The sequence below is a fragment of the Panicum virgatum genome, chromosome 5N (genome assembly GCF_016808335.1).
Source record: "Panicum virgatum strain AP13 chromosome 5N, P.virgatum_v5, whole genome shotgun sequence".
NCBI lineage: Eukaryota > Viridiplantae > Streptophyta > Magnoliopsida > Poales > Poaceae > Panicum > Panicum virgatum.
This window is the reverse complement of record NC_053149.1, coordinates 43,019,575-43,039,065: the sequence shown is the minus strand read 5'-3', so window position 1 is coordinate 43,039,065 and position 19,491 is coordinate 43,019,575. Positions and strand designations below refer to the sequence as shown.

Below are 19,491 nucleotides of genomic sequence, written 5' to 3'. Positions count from 1 at the left end.
CTCAAATTAGCTTTTCCATCGTTTTGACTAGTGAAATCAAATAGTAGCAATACATTAGTTGCATATCCTTTGCAAACTCTATCCCCTTTAATTAAAAGCAGTAACACACGCAACTAGGGGTGGTAAAGGGCCCAACATTTTGAACTAGAAAATCTAAGGATCGGGCCCTAAAAGGGCCGGACTCTAAACATATATATTTTTGAACTAAAAATTTTAAGGGCTTTATTGGGCTGTGAAGAGGCCATTAGGGCCATGGCCCATTACCACCCCTACACGCAACTGGAGAAAAATCTACGCGTAAAAGCCAATCCGCTTCTGCTTATGGATAACTTTTTCTCCCTTTCTTACCACAATTATTGCGACCTTTGAATATATAAGACGCACGTGCCTGACGATGAACGAACACTCGAAGCTAGGCTACCTTACGTGTTCCAACTAACTGATCAATGTATTCAGTCAGTCCTCATCGTCATTGATCTCCCGGCCTATATATTGAACTCCATGCCAACCTTCTCATACATGTCTCCAATCAGTTGCATAACAACAGTTCTCTTCTCTAACAACCATATCATATCCTCATCCTCTTCATCAGCTAGTCTCTGTGTTGTTGGTCGTTGATTGAAGAGAGCCATGGCCTGGCCTTGGTTACTGCCTCTCGGCCTCTTTTTCGCTGCCTCTGTTGCTCAAGCTGCTGTTGTGGAGCACACCTTCAATGTAATCCACATGTGCATATATAGTTTTTCTTTTCTACTTCATATATCTCTCTCGTTGTTCGCCATGCATATATAGTATATGTTTAATTAAGATAGTTTTGCTTTGCAAGCACCACATGTATATACGGTTTTGATATATTTATATTGTTTCTAATGATGTTCATGCATCGGTAGTATTATTTCTTGATTCTATTGGCGGGGCATCATGCACATGCCAATTAGGTTTACTAGTGGATCACTTGCTTAATTATTATATTTTTCGTGTTACTAATCGCTCGTGTATGTGTTTAATTTATGGCCAGGTCGGGAACCTGTCTATAAGCCAGCTGTGCGAGCAGGCGATGATCATCACGGCGGTGAACGGGCGGCTCCCCGGACCGACCATCAAGGTCCGGGAGGGCGACACGGTGGTTGTCCACCTCGTCAACGAGTCGCCCTACAACATGACCATCCACTGGTAACTACTCCCTGCACTTCCCTAAAACATGTCGTTTTGAGTTTGTCCTAAGTTAACCATTCTAAACTTTGACTACAAATAAATTTTTATGTGTTGAGTAGTGAGATGTGAAAATAGTATGGATAGATTTATCTCGAAATACCGTTTCACAAAAGTATATTTTGACTATATTTTAAAAATATTCCATAATTAAAAATAGTAGTCAAAGTTGTATTTCGAAGACTGTGTCGACGTCCAGAATGTCATGTTTTAGAAAGCTGGAGGGGATAACTAACCGCTGCCAGCAAACTATTAGCTATAGTTCTTTATTTTTTCGTCGTGCATCAGCTACTGACCAGAACTAATTGGATCCATGAACGCCTCTGTAGTCGAAGCAGTAGGGCTGATGTAGATGCAGATCGAGGGACACCGTACTTCCAAGCCTTCCAGCACCTTATAGATCGGTTAGGTTAGGGATATGCTAACATTTACGGCTAAATTCGTGAGTAATCACGCTTAGAGAAAACCAGGGGTTTTTCCTTGGTTATATAGTGCTGCAGGCTTGGGGCCGGGCCCTTAAATGGACTGAGTTTGCCTCCCGATCAAAGGCAACTAACAGGGATTAATTTAATTGGATTAGAATTGGGCCTTTCGGCCCAATTAGATCTTGACCGAGGTCAATAATTCCAACATTCTCCCCCTTGACCGAAGGTCAAGAATTATTCTTTATAATGTTCAAAATATTGATCATGTGAAGGTGGATACACATGGATCAATAATCTCCCACTTAACCGAACAATCTTAATCTTAAACTTAAACTTTTGTTCGTCTTATGTTCACACTCAATACCATAGCAAAAACCCAGCAAATGAGTCATTAGCAAACATTACAGAAATACCGGGACACCATTAACCAAAGTTCACTACAGTACCTCGATAGAACACTTACTTAACTTATTTTGAGAGTTTAATTATTCGGCCTCATCTAGAATCACATTTCAGGTTTATCATCAAATCCATACTAACTTTAATGAAAATATGATAAGAGATAAAACCCTCAATTAGTCATGTTGCTAGCAATTTTACTTAATGCATTAAAATGACTTGATCCTGGGACCCTTTATTCACAACATAATAGTTTAAATATCAATGGGCTTGACACCATCAACCAAAAGTTGTTACTTTAAGGGAATACTGTCATTAAACAGCGGCATTGATTCAAAACCAATGTTAATACATTAATATTACCGGATATATATATATATATATATATATATATATATATATATATATATATATATATATATATATATATATATTGCACATGCCTGCCTAAAACATGCTATACAAAATTGGCCTTAATTATGCCAATCTTGTTTTAGAGCTTTCTGCAGAATTGCTCATATATGTAAGAGTGAAAGACATAAAAACTAATTGTGCACATTTATATCCACACACTCTTACAAAATCTTGTCTGAATAGTACCTTAATTAAATAAACATGGTATTATGGTGTTTCTATGTTTTAACACCTTTTTCCAGTGGACCTCCCCTGGACTGAAACTAATAAAGTTTTGTCAAGCATTCCGGCTTGTTATGCTAAGTCAATTACTTATAGGACTTAGTATAGAGCTTCAAAATTGAAACATTAGGAACGTCTTCCTACTTATCTTATTCTGGACTTTATTCTTATAACGAAATTTGCTATATCACGCAAACAAAACAGGCATGGCTGTGTATGCATTCATATGTTGTCACTTTAGAGTCTTTCTTAACATACACCCTTTAGCGACAAATCCCAATACTCACTATGGTCCCGTCTTAGTATCATGCTCCCCCAGAAACTAGGAACGCATTCTTACTTTAGTCGGCTTATGGAGAAAATATTCACCTTAGAGTATCAGGATAATTATTAATCCACCTTTACTTTATAAAATGAATCAAAGTTACCCATGAACTTAGCATCTTAGTTTCCTTTGGAATCACATTTCAAAACTTGTAGACCCGTTACAGCCTATTGCCTTGACTCCATCAGAAAATTGCCATGATATGAATTGTTCAAAATTCACATCCATTAATTTTAAAATAACTGAGACTATTACTTTTGTGCCCAAAACTTAAATTATCATTAAACATTACAAATCTCCTCAACAGAGTTTGGAAGAAAATTAGAGAAATACTTATGGCACGATATATATATATATATATATATATATATATATATATATATATATATATATATATATATATATATATATATATCATCTCAAGTCATTGATATAGAGAAAACTTATCCTATATCTCATTAAGATTTTCTTCTCTATTTCCTTCCTTCTTTGTGAGCTTCCATTGAATTCTGAATAATAAAAATATTAGAAGTGTCGGCCCTTAAACTTATCTGAAATAATTCACAACGGTAGCTCGTTTACTATTTATCTTGGCACGACAAAAAACTATACCACTGATCAGCTTTCTTTGCTATCCTAGCTCACCCCAGCGGTGGCTAGTTAATGAACTAGAGTTGCAAAGCTATGATTAAATATTCACAAAACAGCGGTGGCCACAATCATGAACACAACCATACTTCATTCATCTCTGATCCAAATTGAACTAATCCACAACAGCGGTGGCCAGAAAATGGATAGAACAGCAGGACCTGTGAAAATTATCCCGTACCCAGCGGTGGCCAGAATAAAGAATAAAATCACACTTATTTGAGACAATTGGCTTTCTCATCACAATGGTATTTGAATAATCATGTTTTAGCATGATAAAATTGCTCTTAAACTAACTTAGTAATCATATACAATGAAATGCAAATAAGCGCATGATAATAACCCTACGTTGGTCTGATTATAATCACGCAATAAGTAACAACTTGCATCACCGGTGGGGAAAACAAGAGAAACTTATCTGAAACTCATAATTAAAACAACGGTGGTCAGATTTAATTATAAGTTGACTCTAAATAAATTTTCTCATTGGTTCCATTCATTTAGAGGCATCTCATAGTATATTAGTGTATAAGCACCAACTAGTATTTCATACTTAAAACTTTATACTTAATTTTGCCCATGAGCTTATGAACAACGAAATATTTCGGAGAGATTTATAATAAATGTATCTTACAAGAGCAATTGTTTACTAGCTTTATTAATTGGAGCATCTTATGAATTGATGAGACATTCCACTCTCCCCTTCGAATTTGTGGTCCAAACATTAGTGTGCCACATATTCGACAAGGTCTCCTCAGTCATCACTTAACTTATCTCATCTAATTCTCACATGTTAAAATATTCATGAAAAAATTATGAAAAAATTCACTTGTAGAGAAAAATAATAATAACTTAAAACTCGATAATATAAAAGACAATCACTTAACTTAGAGAGAAATACTCATTAATATTGAAACAAAGGTTTCATCAATAAGTGCATTGATATCATCAAACTTAATGTTGAATCTACTAACTAATTCTAAATGAAGCTCTCTACTATATGAACTTCAACTTATTTCTATCAACTAATTCTAAGAAAAACTCCCCTGATCTCATGGATCTCTTATAGATTGATTCTTATAATGCTCCACACATGAGTCGGAGAGATTAATTCCAAGAACCTTAATCTCATAAGCTATGTTCAACATATGATGTATGTGCTTTGCCAATCCACCATGCCCATTATAACGTGAAGTGGTTAATCTATTGATGAAGTAACTTATGCAGACTTGCCTATGACTCATCTCAATTAAATAGAGGAAACCACAAGCAGTCTTGTCCTCATCATCATCAAAAACTCCCCTTATGCCATCAGAGATTGAATGCTTAATGATTCTTTTGGCAAGCTTATTATCCTTCTCCCATTGCTCTAATTTGAAATGATACTCATACATCTTCTCATCATTGTCCTCAATGCCAGAAGTAGGAGGAAATGGCTTGACTGTATAGAGCACATAATCAAGCTTCAGAAACTCGAGAATGCCTTCTATCATCTTCTTCCATAAAGGAAAGTCAATGCCATTAAATTGCTTAATAGCCTTCATGTAGCTTGTATCTGAGATGATAAAGCCAAATAATAATATTTAGTCAATATCATAATCTTATGACTTAGAATCAGCACGAGTGGAAAAAATTCCAAATGTCTTAATGTGCTGATAGTGCAAGTACTTATGGGAACAATAATGCAAGTGATGCATTATTTAATCTTAGAGCATAAAAATAATTTATGCATTTCTTATTAATCTAAGACATAGCTTACTGTGATGGAAAAGCACTTAAGCTTGAAACTGGAATTTTAAACTCAAACTTGAACAGTGAAAATAACACATAAGAGATCAAATTTCACTGTAAATATAAGCCTCATCAAACCTTAACTTTGTCTTATATAACTAGGGCATAAAACATTATTAAACTTCATTGCACTAAAATTTAAATCTTATTGCACTAAAGGAAATAAGGCTCATTAATCTTTAGATTATTTTCTCATTTAATAAGAACATCAAACTTTATGAAATTAATTGTGCTTGTAATAACAAGACTCATTAATAGCCCAAGAAATAAACTCATTTATCAATGACGATTTCCCATAATTATTCTTAAATTGACCTTATAACATCAGAATTATGGAAAATATCACTATTTATAATTGAGAAATATCTATCATAGATAAATTAAGCAATAAACTTATTTATGAAATTATAAACAATAGATATATCAAATATGAAATAAATACTCATGGGCATTAAATAAACATAAGGCTGGTAATTATAAGTGCAACAGTAATTAATTAAAGCCTTTAATCTTAAACAGTGAGGAATTAAAACTTAAATCAATAAAACAGTAAATAAAAGGCTTTACATTTTATACTTGGCTAAAAGACTCATGAAACAGGCCCAAAAGTTTCCCCTTGCGCGCAGCCCATTAAGCTTATCGGCCCAGTTCGGCCCAACCGGTGCAAACCCTAATGTTGGAGCGATCTGGACCGTCCGTGAGATCTAATGGCTATGAGCTATCGTCATCTCATATAAAATGCAGAGGAGGTGTCGGAGGTGCCCAAATCCTCTCACTCCCTCTCCTGCTTCATTTCCAGACCGAGCCGCCGCTTTTCATGGCCTGCGCGGGCCTGCGCCCGTCCGGCCGCCGGCCGCTTTGCTCTTCGCCTCATGCACGGAGCCTGAACCCGCTGCTCTTCATGCGGGCATGTAGGCAGGACCGAGGCATGCGAGCCACCAGCAGCTCCTGCCTGCAGATGCGCTGCCGCCGACTTACGCGCGCAGGCCGCGCGCTGCCTCATGCGCGGGCCCCGCGCCGGGCGCAGTGGGCGGCGCAGGCCGCGGCACGCGCCGCTGGCTCTGTCCTGCAGCCGCCTCTGGTGCGTGCGTGCGCCGCAGAGCCGCGCGGGCGCGTCTTCATGCACCGGTCTTCCTGATGCGCCACCAGCCTTCAAGGTACTCCTGTGGGCCCTCTCGCCGGTGTGCGCGTGCGTCCTGGACGCGCGGCATCCCGTCGAGGGGCTCCACTGGGGTACCATACTTTCACGCCAGCGGCATGGCGATCGAACTCATAGTCGCCGTCCAGGTAATCTTAGGGTTAGGGTTCATGAAAATTTGGGGATTTTTTATGCGATCTGAAATTTGCATTCCCCTTCTTCTCAAATGCTTATCCTGATGCATGTAAACTCATGATTTGGATCTAATTTGCGGAAATTAACATAAACAGAGGCTTAATTTTGGGGAAAAACTTAGTACCGAAACCCTAGATCCCTAATTGCATAATTCCTTAACTTAATCATTAAATTTGTCTCGGCCTAACCATGAATTAGCATAAACATTAATGATTTACATTAATCCGAGACACTTAGCATTAACAGATCAAGAAAAATTTTAAACTTGACCTAAACCAAAATAGATTAGATCTAATCTCGTGATCAGAAATCTAATTAACCTTGATTTAGATCTAATCATGCACGATTAAAACATAAAGCTTTTCTGCAAGAACTAATTGCATCTAAAACTTAATTCAAATTTAACTGTGCCATAAGATCTAATTTGCACAGTCATATGCATCTTAAACGGACAACAGAGGCATGAACATGGCTTAAAAGAAGGTAGATCGTGCATGAACAGATCCAATCAGAGATCAACAAAAGCTTAGAACAAAATGGCTCTTGATTAGGACCATGACAGATCTAAGAAGACTCTTGATACCGATTGTTAGAACTAATTAACTATGAACATGATCTTAGTTTAGCCTAATCATGATCACTAAGTAAACTATATGCGGAAAAACTTATATTAATATTGACCAGAACTAATTGGATCCATGAACGCCTCTGTAGTCGAAGCAGTAGGGCTGATGTAGATGCAGATCGAGGGACACCGTACTTCCAAGCCTTCCAGCACCTTAGAGATCGGTTAGGTTAGGGATATGCTAACCTTGACGGCTAAACTCGTGAGTAATCACGCTTAGGGAAAACCAGGGATTTTCCCTTGGTTATATAGTGCTGTAGATTTGGGGCCGGGCCCTTAAATGAGCTGAGTTTGCCTCCCGATCAAAGGCAACTAACAGAGATTAATTTAATTGGATTAGGATTGGGCCTTTCGGCCCAATTAGATCTTGACCGAGGTCAATAATTCTAAGAGTAACATCATTTGTGGAAGGATAAAGTCTCGTGTAAACCAGTGCAACATCAAACGTAGCAAAACCCTACATCCCCGAGAGGTCTCCTCGTTGACGTTTCAGCTTCCGATCCACTTTAATAAATAGCTTTAGACGTGTCAAAATTACCTATAGCTAGTAGATCGTACCTTATTGCTCATCCCCAAGGGTACTTAATTTGCTTGCTAACATCATTATAGATAGATTCACTTACTGGCAACAGTGGTAAAAGAATTTGCACACACATGTATAGCTGAAATCGTTTTTGTCTGAGCGTGCTAATGAAAAACCTAACAGTAAATTGAATTCGCTGCAGGCACGGCGTGTTCCAGCGCGGCTCGCCGTGGGCGGACGGCCCGTCGATGGTGACGCAGTGCCCCGTGAAGCCGGGGTGCAACTACACGTACCGCTTCAACGTGACGGGCCAGGAAGGCACGCTGTGGTGGCACGCGCACATCTCCTTCCTCCGCGCCACCGTCTACGGCGCGCTAGTCATCCGACCCCGCGGCGGCGCCGCCTCCTACCCCTCCTCCCCGAAGCCCCACCGCGAGGAGGTCCTCCTCCTCGGCGAGTGGTGGAACGCCAACGTCTACGACCTGGAGCGCACGGCGTTCCTCTCCGGCAACGTCACGGGCCCCGCCAACGCCTACACCATCAACGGCAAGCCGGGCGACCCCTACAGCAACTGCTCCGCCGCCGACCAGACGTACAAGTTTCATGTGCGGCGGAACGAGACGTACCTGCTCCGGATCATCAACGCCGCGCTCAACACGCCCATGTTCCTCCGGGTGGCCAACCACAGCTTCACCGTCGTCGCCGCCGACGCCGCCTACACGACGCCGTACGAAACGGACGTGGTGGTGGTAGCGCCGGGGCAGACCGTGGACGCCCTCATGGCGGCCGCGGGCGCCGCCCCCGGCAGGTACTACATGGTGGCGACGCCCTACGACAGCGCCGTCGGCGGGACCCCGCCGTTCAACCCGGCCACCGCCAGGGCCGTCGTCGAGTACGCCGGCGCGGCCGGGGACGAGACGCCGCAGCTGCCACCGCCGACGCAGAACAACGACACGGCCACCGCGTTCCGGTTCCTCTCCAACCTCACCGCGCTGGTGCTCCCCGGCAAGCCGACGGTGCCGCTGTCCGTGGACACGCGCATGTTCGTCACCGTCGGGCTCGGCAACGGCGACTGCCAGCCGAAGCAGACGCTGTGCAACACGACCGACGGGACGCGTCCCCGCATCTTCTCCTCCAGCATGAACAACGCGTCCTTCCTCCTCCCCGACGCCGGCTCGCCGTCCATGCTCCAGGCGCACTACGACGGGAACGCGTCGGGCGTCTACACCCGCGACTTCCCCGACCGGCCGCCGGTGATCTTCGACTACACCGCGGACGCCAGTGACACCGACGAGCTCAAGTACACGACCAAGTCCACCAAGGTGCGGACGCTGCGGTACAACGAGACGGTGGAGATGGTGCTGCAGAACACGCGGCTGATCGCCAAGGAGAGCCACCCCATGCACCTCCACGGCTTCAACTTCTTCGTCCTCGCGCAGGGCTTCGGCAACTACGACGAGGCCGCGGCGGCGCCGGGGTTCAAGTTCAACCTCGTCAACCCGCAGGAGCGCAACACTGTCGCCGTCCCCACCGGTGGCTGGGCCGTCATCCGCTTCGTCGCAAACAACCCTGGTAAAGAACGAATTTGTACCCAACATTTTGCAGAAATCATACTGTATTTATTTATTTCATTGCATCGATCCAAATGTACTATTAATAACTAATAAGGATCAAATAAATTGTATATATCTGCAGGGATGTGGTTCATGCACTGCCACTTCGACGCGCACCTTGATCTGGGGCTGGGAATGGTGTTCGAGGTTCAGGACGGGCCCACGGCAGAGACATCGGTGCCGCCGCCGCCATTGGACCTACCTCACTGCTAAAGCCCTTGTCAAATGTGATTTTTTTATTTGAATTCGGTGATGGATTTGTCGACAAGAAAAGTGTACAAGCTTTGTCTAGCTATGTCGTGATTTTCAACTATTGTTTGTCCCATCCGTTACAAGATTGTTCTACTGGCATAGGGAGCACACGCGTTTTTATATGTAAAGGGTCGAGTCATGGATATCATTGTTTCAGTTTGGTGTATAAATAAATTGGATATGTCAGTACCTGAAGCATCCTGGATATGCGTTTGACTAGTTGCTAAGGTCATTTGACTTTTTCAACCTCAAGTTTGACCACTCGTCTTATTCAAAAATTTGTGCAAAACATCACTTTTTTTGTTGTGGCTTGCTTTATTAATACAAGTTCTCGAAAAATGGTTTAAATTTGACTATGTTTGCATAAATTTTTTGAATAAGACGAGTGGTCAAACTTGGTGTAAAAAAAGTCAAACGACCTATAATTTGGAACGGAGGGAGTACTTATGCTCCTCCTGCCGGTTCGTTTTTTTTAAATGTTGCTACAGCTATTTATGCGCTCGTATATATAGTCGCACAGACTGTATCTACAAATCTTGCTATTTGTAGATAATTGAGAAGTTTTGGTTTATGCGACAAGGCTGTGAGATTAACTTGATTATTGTTAATTATTAGTTTGACTCACAAGTTAACTCAATATGAGTTTCTATCCATCCGTTCTAAAATGTAGGTCATTTTAGCTTTTCTAGATACATTCAAAAGCTAAAATAATCCATAATTTGAAATAGATTAAGTACCAGTCTAACTAATCTCGCTTTCGCTGATGGGCTAGGCCCCCAAGAAAATAGCAAATCCGTGCCCGGCCGGTTCGATTGATGTATAGTTGTCAGAATATATAGCTGGACAAATGAAAGTAATGTCTTGGGCGAGACAATTGGGTGACATGATGACGCTGATGCACCGTCGGTGATGAAAAACTCGCAACATGCCTTGTTTTTGTGCCCCCCCCACCCCCCCACCCCACGCACCCCCACCCTATATGTGGGCACTGTTTCTTACTGCCCGGAACGTCTTGTCACAAAAATTATCCATTCCCGAACAACGGAGGGAGTACGTGGTTGGGGGCTGAACATCCAGCAGAAATATCATTATTGCACTTTTCTTCACTGATCCGATACAAAACCTCTTCAAATCGAAATCGGGAGGCCCCCCCCCCCGCCCCCGCGTCGTCTCCGTACAGAGGCGACTCGGGGGCTCCCCACCGTCGCCGCCGCCGGGCTCCCCACCCACCGGCCGCCGCCGCTGCTCATCGGATTAGTGGCGGCGGCGGCCAGCCGCGGCGCCCAACAAGGCCACCCGCAGCAGCGACCTCAGCCTCACTCCCCTCCTCTCCTTCCCCCTCCCCTGTCTACCTCTGGAGCTCTATGGGGAATGGTGGCCGGCGACCGGGGGCGGGCCAGATCTGTGCCCTCTGAGGGCGGATCCGGCGAAACCCACCCCGGATCTACGGCACCCAGGCGGCGCAGCCAGGCGGGATGCGGGTGTCGGGGTGCGGTCGCCTCCCATCTGCTCGCTCCCGACGACATGTGGGTGGCCTTTTCGAAGCCAGTCGCCGGTCGTCCCCAGCAAGGTCGGCCGCTGTCTCTGCCCCCTGGGACCGGATCCACCGCGGGTCGGCGCTGTGCCGCCGACTTCGGGGTCTGGGGCTACCGGTACGCGCGCGATGGGCCTGCCACTTGCGCGCCCTCTTTGATGAGCCGGCCGACGGCCGGGACGACGACGACGCGTCGGACCCCATGGCCCCTCATCGTCATCGCCCTCTCGGAGCTTTGCTGCCCGGGGTGGCTCCTCCTGCTGGTGGCCGAAGGGCAGCGCGTCGGGAGCCTGCTTGAAGGGCCATGTTGGTGCGGCGGCTCCTCCTCCAACGTCACGCTGCTCCTTGCAAAGGTGAAGACGGCGCTGGGTGGTGCCGGTGTCAGTGACGTATGGCTTCTCAGTTCGGAAACCCTGCAGCGGAGAAGGAGCGGGGCGTGCAGTTTGGCCGCGGGCAAGCCGGCGGTGGGGCAGCATGCCCTGTTTTCTTCGTGTTGCGTTTGCAGGGGCAGCTCAGTGCGCGCAGTTTGGCCGCGGGCTTGCCGGCGGTGGGGCTGCGCGTCCGTGGAGCGCCGAGCCTGATTTGCCTCTCCGGGAGGAATGAGCAACCGGGCGGGCACGGGCAGCATCCCTGGGATGAAAATCCCCTGAGTGCTCTGACAATGATGATGGCGTCTACGGACGTCAGTTCCCTTCCTGAAGGGGTCATTGGAGTGCTCAAAGTTGCCTTGCCCCATCAGCCCTGGTTTTGCTACTCTCCCCCAACCTCGCTATGGACATCGATGATGGCGTCTGTATGTGTCGGTTCCTTTCTGAAGGCATCGATGCAAAGCACGTCTGCATTTCGACATGGTGGGCTCCCTGGCTGCCCTCCCCCCTTTTGTGGCTTCTTGCTCCTTGTTGCCCCTCCCTGATGACTCTACACAAGTTATCGCCAGCAAACTACGCCGCAAGTGTCCCTGCTTTGCCATTCTCCATGATCCTTGGTTGCCTGTCTCATCAAATGCCGGTAACGAGACATGATCCCCTCTTTTGGATCTCCTCGCGCCTCTTTTGCCGGCCTTCCCTCCACTATCCTCCCCGTGGACGGCGTTGGATGGTGGTATGTGGGCCCGGATGTGCCGTAGGATGTCGCCACTGTTGGTGCCAGAATATCAAATGCCAGCCCGGATGTACCGGAGGATGTCACCATTACTTGATGGTGCCAGAATATCAAATGCCGGGTGGTTCCCACCGTTGCTGCCATTCCCCTCTCATAGATGGGTAATGGGCGTTGGCGGGCGTCAATTGGGGCCTGGATGTGCTTTAAAGACATGTAATCACGACTGTCGTCTGTCAGTTGACTCGAAGCTTCACAGTCGCCGTGGGAGTGGAGGTCGCCGGAGCTCAGCCGCTGGTGGTGGCGTTGTCTGGTGTACAACTACATGCTTGTCATGGGAGTTCTTGTTTCCTCTGTGTTTTCAGTTTTCGTCAGGCAGCGTGATGTGTGCGCAAAGCTAAGCCTGAAAACATGTATTTGCACTATCAGGCTTTAAGAGCCACATGATCAATGAAAATCAGGTGGGGATCCCCCCCCCCCCCCTGACCGATCAAAAAAAAAACCTCTTCAAATCCTACTCTTTTGCCAAAAGGCGCAAAACCTTCACCATATGTCCATGTAGTCCCTCCGTTACTAAATAAGTTGCATTCTAGGATTCAAATTTTGTTCCCAAATAAGTGATATTCTTACTTTCCAATACAACTTTATCTCTATTTCTTTTCTAAAACATCATAGTGGTAGTAGTCCCTAATTCCATAACTCTAAGACGGCGTTTGGATTCTACCCACTCTTCTATATATTTCTCTCTCCACTTCTTTATTAATGAAATTGGCAATCGTGCCTGTTAGCTAAAGAATATAGTAAGATGTATTTCTCTCTGCTGCCTTTTGGTGTACCTAACGTCATTTACTAATATTGTCCTTTGAACTTCAAACTTGCCCAAAATGTTCCCGTTTCAAAATACATGTAGTTAGGATCAAGATTACTATTGGTTGTCAAATTTTTTCATCATTTTTACCATCACTATATAAAAAGTTATATAGATTGATAATGTAAGACAAATATAATTAAATCTAATATCAAAGTCACTTTTAAACTATTTCTTTTATTTAAATGTCACATTTCATTGAAGTTGTTGGTCATAGCTTCATCTCGTAGCCCATTTTGACATTAACTGCAGGTAGTACCCGGATGAACATTTTCTTTAGAGCTTGACATGTGCACGCCATATATGGGCACATAACTAATGATCTCTCCGTGGATATAGAGATGAGGAATTGGAATCGAAGGTAGAGCACTAGAGCTCGAATAGGAAGATTTGGACTAGTACTTAACGACTATTTGTGCATCCATGTGTGCTTCCTGCTTACACACTATTACATATCCACTCATCCCTACCGGTTGGGAACATTGTCTTCCCTACATGTTCGAAATTTTAGAAAAATAATTTTATAGCGTAAATTGAAAAGAAAAAAATTTAGATTTTTTCAGGAGGCCTCCAACCGCGTGCGCATCGTAAGCCACAAGTCTCAAGATTTTTCCCGCGAATTTGCCCAAAATGTTCCGGTTTCAAAATACATGTAGTTAGGTTCAAGATTACTATTGGTTGTCAAATGTTTTTCATCACTTTTACCATCACTATATAAAAAATTATATAGATTGACAGCATAAGATAAATATTATTAAATCTAATATCAAAGTCACTTTCGAACTATTTCTTTTATTTAAATGTCACATTTCATTGAAGTTGTTGGTCATAGCTTCATCTCGTAGCCCATTTTGACATTAACTGCAGGTAGTACCCAGAGGAAGATTTCTTTAGAGCTTGACATGTGCACACCATATATGGGCACATAACTAATGATCTCTCCGTGGATATAGAGATGAGGAATCAGAATTGAAGGTAGAGCACTAGAGCTCGAATAGGAAGATTTGGATTAGTACTTACCGATTATTTGTGCATCCATGCGCGCTTCCTGCTTACACACTATTATAGATCCACTCATCCCTACCGGTTGGGAACGGTGTCTTCCCCTACTGGTTCGAAATTTTAGAAAAATAATTTTATAGTGTGAATTAAAAAGCAAAAAAATATTTGCATTTTTCCAGGAGGCCCCCAATTGCACGCGCATCGCAAGTCACAAGTCTCAAGATTTTTCCCGCTAATTTACGGATATGTGGGGTTTGGAGGATTCAAACCCGTGACATTGACCTCGCACATACTCGTCCCCACCACTGGGATACACCATCACATGTGACTAGAGATGAGATATTTTTCTTTTAACATAGCTTTAAAATATCTTACATGACCCATTTGATGACTATGACGATCTCAGATGAAAATATTTTCAACTACAAAGTTATAGATCTGGTCGAGAACTAAAAAAATTTTATACACCATTTTTTTCATCCAAGGTCATTTCAAAAATTTGAAAATTTTAAATCTGAATTTTGAATCATGTATTTCAGTGCCGAAATGACTTCAATGAAAAATTTTCAACTATAAACTTGTAGATCTAGTCGAGACCTACAACTTTTGTATAGACCTTTTTATCCAAGACCATTTGAATTTTTCAAAAATCGTGTGTTTAAAATTCGGGTGCTAAGTACAAACCGGTAGGGAAGAGGTATTCCCTACATGTGCATTTCACCTCTTTAGAAAACCCCTTTTAAGACACCTTCAATTCACATTTCCATAGGCGGTTACATAATCTTACCGCCGAGAGCCACATATGAAAATGGTGATTTTTGCAAGCCATTTATTAGATGAACGGCCTGTAGGACTGGTGATATCGCAGATCGACCATGGGGCAATTCCATGTCAATCTGTACACTATTAAATCGACTTGTAAAACTATGGTATGTGGTTACGTGAATTGTAAACTGGGATATTGGCAAAGGTTAAGGGACACCCTAAACTAGGGATTCTATTTTGTCAAGTAGGGAACCATCCTAAACTTTAACCTCCTACTATTTGAATTGTGATACCTCGGCAATCTGGATCCACGAGAATTGGCCGGGGAAGGACCAATATCTGTCTCGAGTAGAATCAGATATATAAATATGCATGAACTAATAGTGTTTTCTTGCCCTTTCGCTGATTAAAATCGACAACAAAAAATTTGATTGGGTACCTAAGGTCGGGTGTCATGGGTGGAGATTTTTTTTTGTGGGGGGGGGTGGGGGGGGGGGGGGCGGAGTAAAACCGATGTCAGTGCAGGCAGCAGCAGCCGTGGCCGCGTGGGAGGGGACGGGCCATCCGCCGGCATGGTAACTGCACGAGCCAGAGTTGTAGGGTGACGGGCCACCTTGAGCCATCATCGTTGCATGAGGTACAGAGTGAATCTATACGATGGTCATGGGCGGCGATGGTTCCATGCAGCGCACACTACCTTGTGAAGGAATCCTACCGGTGGTTTCATACCAGATAGGGTGCCGATCATTGGCTCTCAGATGTGAGGAGGAAGGATCATTTAGGATGCCTCTACAATTAGGATGTAGTTTAGGAAGACTGTTGGAGGAGTGTTTTTCTTCAAAAATTTTAAATTTTGGTATAGATGGTTGCTTAGGATGTCTCTTGGAGATGCTCTAAGCATGATAAACAAGAAGAAGCCAAAGTATCCAACCGTGTAACCGCAGATAAGTGCATTGGTCATTTTTTCCTTAATAGCAGACCACTATTTTGAAAAACATTTTCACTCTATTAGGAAAAGGCTACCCCAGAACCCACTCAGGGCTTGTTTAGTATTCCCTAGCGGCACTGGACCATCGGGAAAAAATTAGATCATTCCAGTGACTACAATGGGGGTGTTGGGGACTCCTCCACTCCACAATTTGAACCTGTTTCATCAAGTCTGAGCCAAACACCCTAACTTCAGGTTTTGCAGACCCAGAAAAAAAAATCAAATCTGGGCCCAGCTCCACGTTTTTGTGGAGCTCATCAAGGGGTGATCAAGGAATTGAAGTTTCTCTCGTAGTCATGGAGTTGAGATGAAGTTACCTACCAGTACCACTGATTACACAATACTGAATTACTGATTCATTTTCTATTCCCGTTCCTTCCATTGGCACCCCTGTTCAGTCGCTTTCCCAGCCTCCTTAGTCCTCATGTGACCTAGCGCCACCGCCCACTCATCTCCTAGCAACCACCCCTTCCCTACCAGTGAGGGGACCACCGGAATGGAGGGATCAAGGGCCCCTGAGCCACCCAACCATGTTTTTGAAGTCCCCAACATTGACTTCACTGCATCCTGGACCTCACCGCCGGCATCAAGAGTTGGGCTCTCCATGCTCAGTCCGTCACTGCCGTCCAAGGTGTGCAAGCGGCCATGGTTGGATTGGCTGACCTAGGCGACACGGATAGCCCAATGTGTGGCGCGCAAGCGGCCGTGGTTGGCTTGGCCAACTCATGTGACACCGGTGGCCCGAGATGCCGTGCCCTACACGGGGCAATCTAACTAAGATGGCAAGCGCCGCACAACGCGGGCAGCTCCAGGCAGCAAGCGACGATGACAGTCCATGGCATAGAGGTGAGGGGTGGGGAAGGGAAAAAGCATATGACTTGACATTTGGATCCGATGGCACAGGGAAAATGAACAATTATGATCTCCACCTCGCGCTCCTGGAGCTGAAGCTAGACTGTAAGCCAAGCATATGGAAATTCATGGTGAAACAACAACTTTATGATGGAGCGACTCCATGGGTAAAGCAGTCCCAAACAGTGCCAATAAATATAGCATGTTTTGCTACTTTTCGTGGAGCACTTCTACAATGGTGGGAAGTTACTGGTGGTAATTTCAAGTCCTTCTACCCCTCTAATTTTTTATGACTATTGATCTGATAATTTCAATCCAAATAATTTGTCAACAATTAAATTATGGGGGGTAAGGATACATTAGTGACTAGGAAAAAATAATTAAATTGAGTACCAGTCTCTCGTGTACTTTGTATCGGTCCCATTAGTTTGGTACTACTTGGTACCTTGTTATGGGTACCTCTTAATTTTTTTTTACCATCGGATTCCTATCGATGAATGGCTTATATTTGTTTTAAGACCACCATAAATTTATCATTTTTCGTGACTTGGTTACCAGATTATTGTTTCTGAGAAGTGTCCCTCATACTCCAGAAATGCTTCTGTGAGGTGAGACGACTACAAATTTAGTTTCTCAAACAAATTATATCAGCTCGAATTGAATTGACAACTACACCATGCAATTTAGCAGTCTGGAAGTGAAAACACAGAGGCCCTGTTTGGGGGAGCTAGAGCTTTTCCAAAAGCTCCTATTTGCAGAAGCTCCACCCGCAGGTCCCAATAGCTGTTTTCCAGAGAAGCTTGTCGTTCTGTTTGGCGTAGCTTGTCGTGGTCAATTTCTTCTCAGGGAAGGGGCCAACGCGGAGGGGCGGCGGCGCCGTTGGGCCGCGCGGAGGAGAGGAGCTGCACACCGCCGGCGTGGAGGGGAGGGGCGGCGGCACCGTCGGGCCGCGCGGAGGGGAGGAGCTGCACCCTGCTGGCGTGGAGCTGCGGCGGCTGGCGTGGAGGGGAGGGGCGGCGTCGTCGTCGGGCCGTGCGGAGGGGAGGAGCTGCGCGCCGCCGGCGTGGAGGGGAGGGGCGGCGGCAGGCGCGGAGGGGAGGAGCTGCGGCGGCCGGCGTGAAAGGGAGCCCGCGCGGAGATGTGGGCAGGGGATGGGTGGCGTCGGTCCGAGCAAAAGCTCGGAAAGCTAGTCCTCAGCAGCTTCTTCGTTTGTAGTGTAAATGAGGCTTCCGCATCTTTTCGCTGGTTGGAGAATCTACCCCGTTTGGGGTAGATTGTAGCTTTTGGAGCTTCCTGCAATCCTAAAATCTCCCAAAAGCTTCCCCAAACAGGCCCAGAGTGAATTCCAACAAACTAACAAGATTATGATTGGCTGCTGAGATTTCAGAAATTTGAAATTTTGCAGAGCTCTAGGTTCGGAATGTTATGGATCCATGAAGTGTAAACTCAAGCACTCAGTCACCAGATACAGATTCATAGAGATAAAATTTGGCTGTAAGTTATTAAAAGAAAAGATAAAAATTGAAATTATGAGACTCTAGGTTTGGAATTTTGTTCTTTCGGTACCACTGATGAGTTGCTTGTCTGATTGTTTTTTAGAAGAAAAATAAATATAAAAAATGATTAAATTGCCCCCACAAGGAAGCTCTTGGACCAGACCAAACAGGCCTAGAAAATAATCCCAGTGCCACTGGTTTATACTCTAGATTACATCAGGCAAGAAGGAAGCATGCCTCACATTTCTCAGCACTCATGAAAGCGACACGTGTCCAAGCCCCATTATTATATTCTAATTCTAATTCTAATACAGTGTAGGGAGCGGGTCTCTCTGGGCTCCGGGCCTTGACGAGCCACGCCAAAGCGACACGTGCACCCTCTCCATTTCAGCCTTCACCTGCGCTCATTTTCCCCTCCTCTGGTTCACCCAGGGTTCACCAAACCGGCCGGAACCGGTCCGGTTACCGCGGTTACCGGTCTAACCGGCCCGGACCGGTTCCGGTTCCGGCCGGTTTTAAACCGGCCCAAATTCAAATTTTAAATTTGAATTAAAAAAATGGAAAAATCCCAAAAAAATCTTAAAAATACTTCAAGTTGCGACGAATTTAATGATGTCAAATTTTTTCAAATATTCGTTCATTTAGTATACTTTGCGAGTATTTAAAGTTAAACAAAAAAACGTGCATACAAAAGTATACAAATACAATGTAAAAGTAGTAAAAAAAGGGTTGGAGGGTTCATTTAGGCTAAAACATGTTATACAAACATTCATTTAGTATACTTTGCGGATATTTGAATTTAAACAAAAAAAGAAAAAAAATTGAATTTAGCGGGTTACCAGTCAAACCGACCGGTTACCAGTCAAACCGACCGGTAACCGGTCAAACCGGACCGGTAAACCGGTCTAACCGGCCGGTTAGCCGTTCGAAACCGGTATAACTGCGGGTTTTGAATTCAAATTTGAGTTTGACCGGTTTTTACCGGTAACCGGTCAAACCGGACCGGTTAGCCGGAACCGGGCGCCGGCGGTTCGGTCCAAACGGTCGGATAAAAAAACCCTGGTTCACCGGAGTCGGCCCCATCCCAGCCGCCTAGGAATGGACGAGGG

The 19,491-nt window shown here is 44.6% G+C and overlaps 1 protein-coding gene across 1 annotated transcript; it reads left to right on the top strand.

The window, feature by feature from the left end:
* The first annotated feature begins 421 nt into the window (after positions 1-421).
* LOC120672759 (laccase-25-like) lies at positions 422-9,974 on the top strand. The gene is made up of 4 exons (XM_039953331.1): positions 422-714; positions 1,016-1,170; positions 8,117-9,486; positions 9,610-9,974. Exons 1-4 carry the CDS (start codon positions 631-633, stop codon positions 9,738-9,740), a joined length of 1,740 nt encoding a protein of 579 aa, XP_039809265.1. The 5' UTR covers positions 422-630; the 3' UTR covers positions 9,741-9,974.
* Positions 9,975-19,491: the final 9,517 nt, after the last annotated feature.

Excerpts from the sequence above, each read along its gene's own strand:
- LOC120672759 (XM_039953331.1), top strand. The coding sequence starts at position 631 with ATGGCCTGGCCTTGGTTACTGCCTCTCGGCCTCTTTTTCGCTGCCTCT. Across the intron at positions 1,171-8,116 it reads TACAACATGACCATCCACTG|GCACGGCGTGTTCCAGCGCG; the intron begins GTAACTACTCCC and ends AATTCGCTGCAG. Across the intron at positions 9,487-9,609 it reads CTTCGTCGCAAACAACCCTG|GGATGTGGTTCATGCACTGC; the intron begins GTAAAGAACGAA and ends ATATATCTGCAG.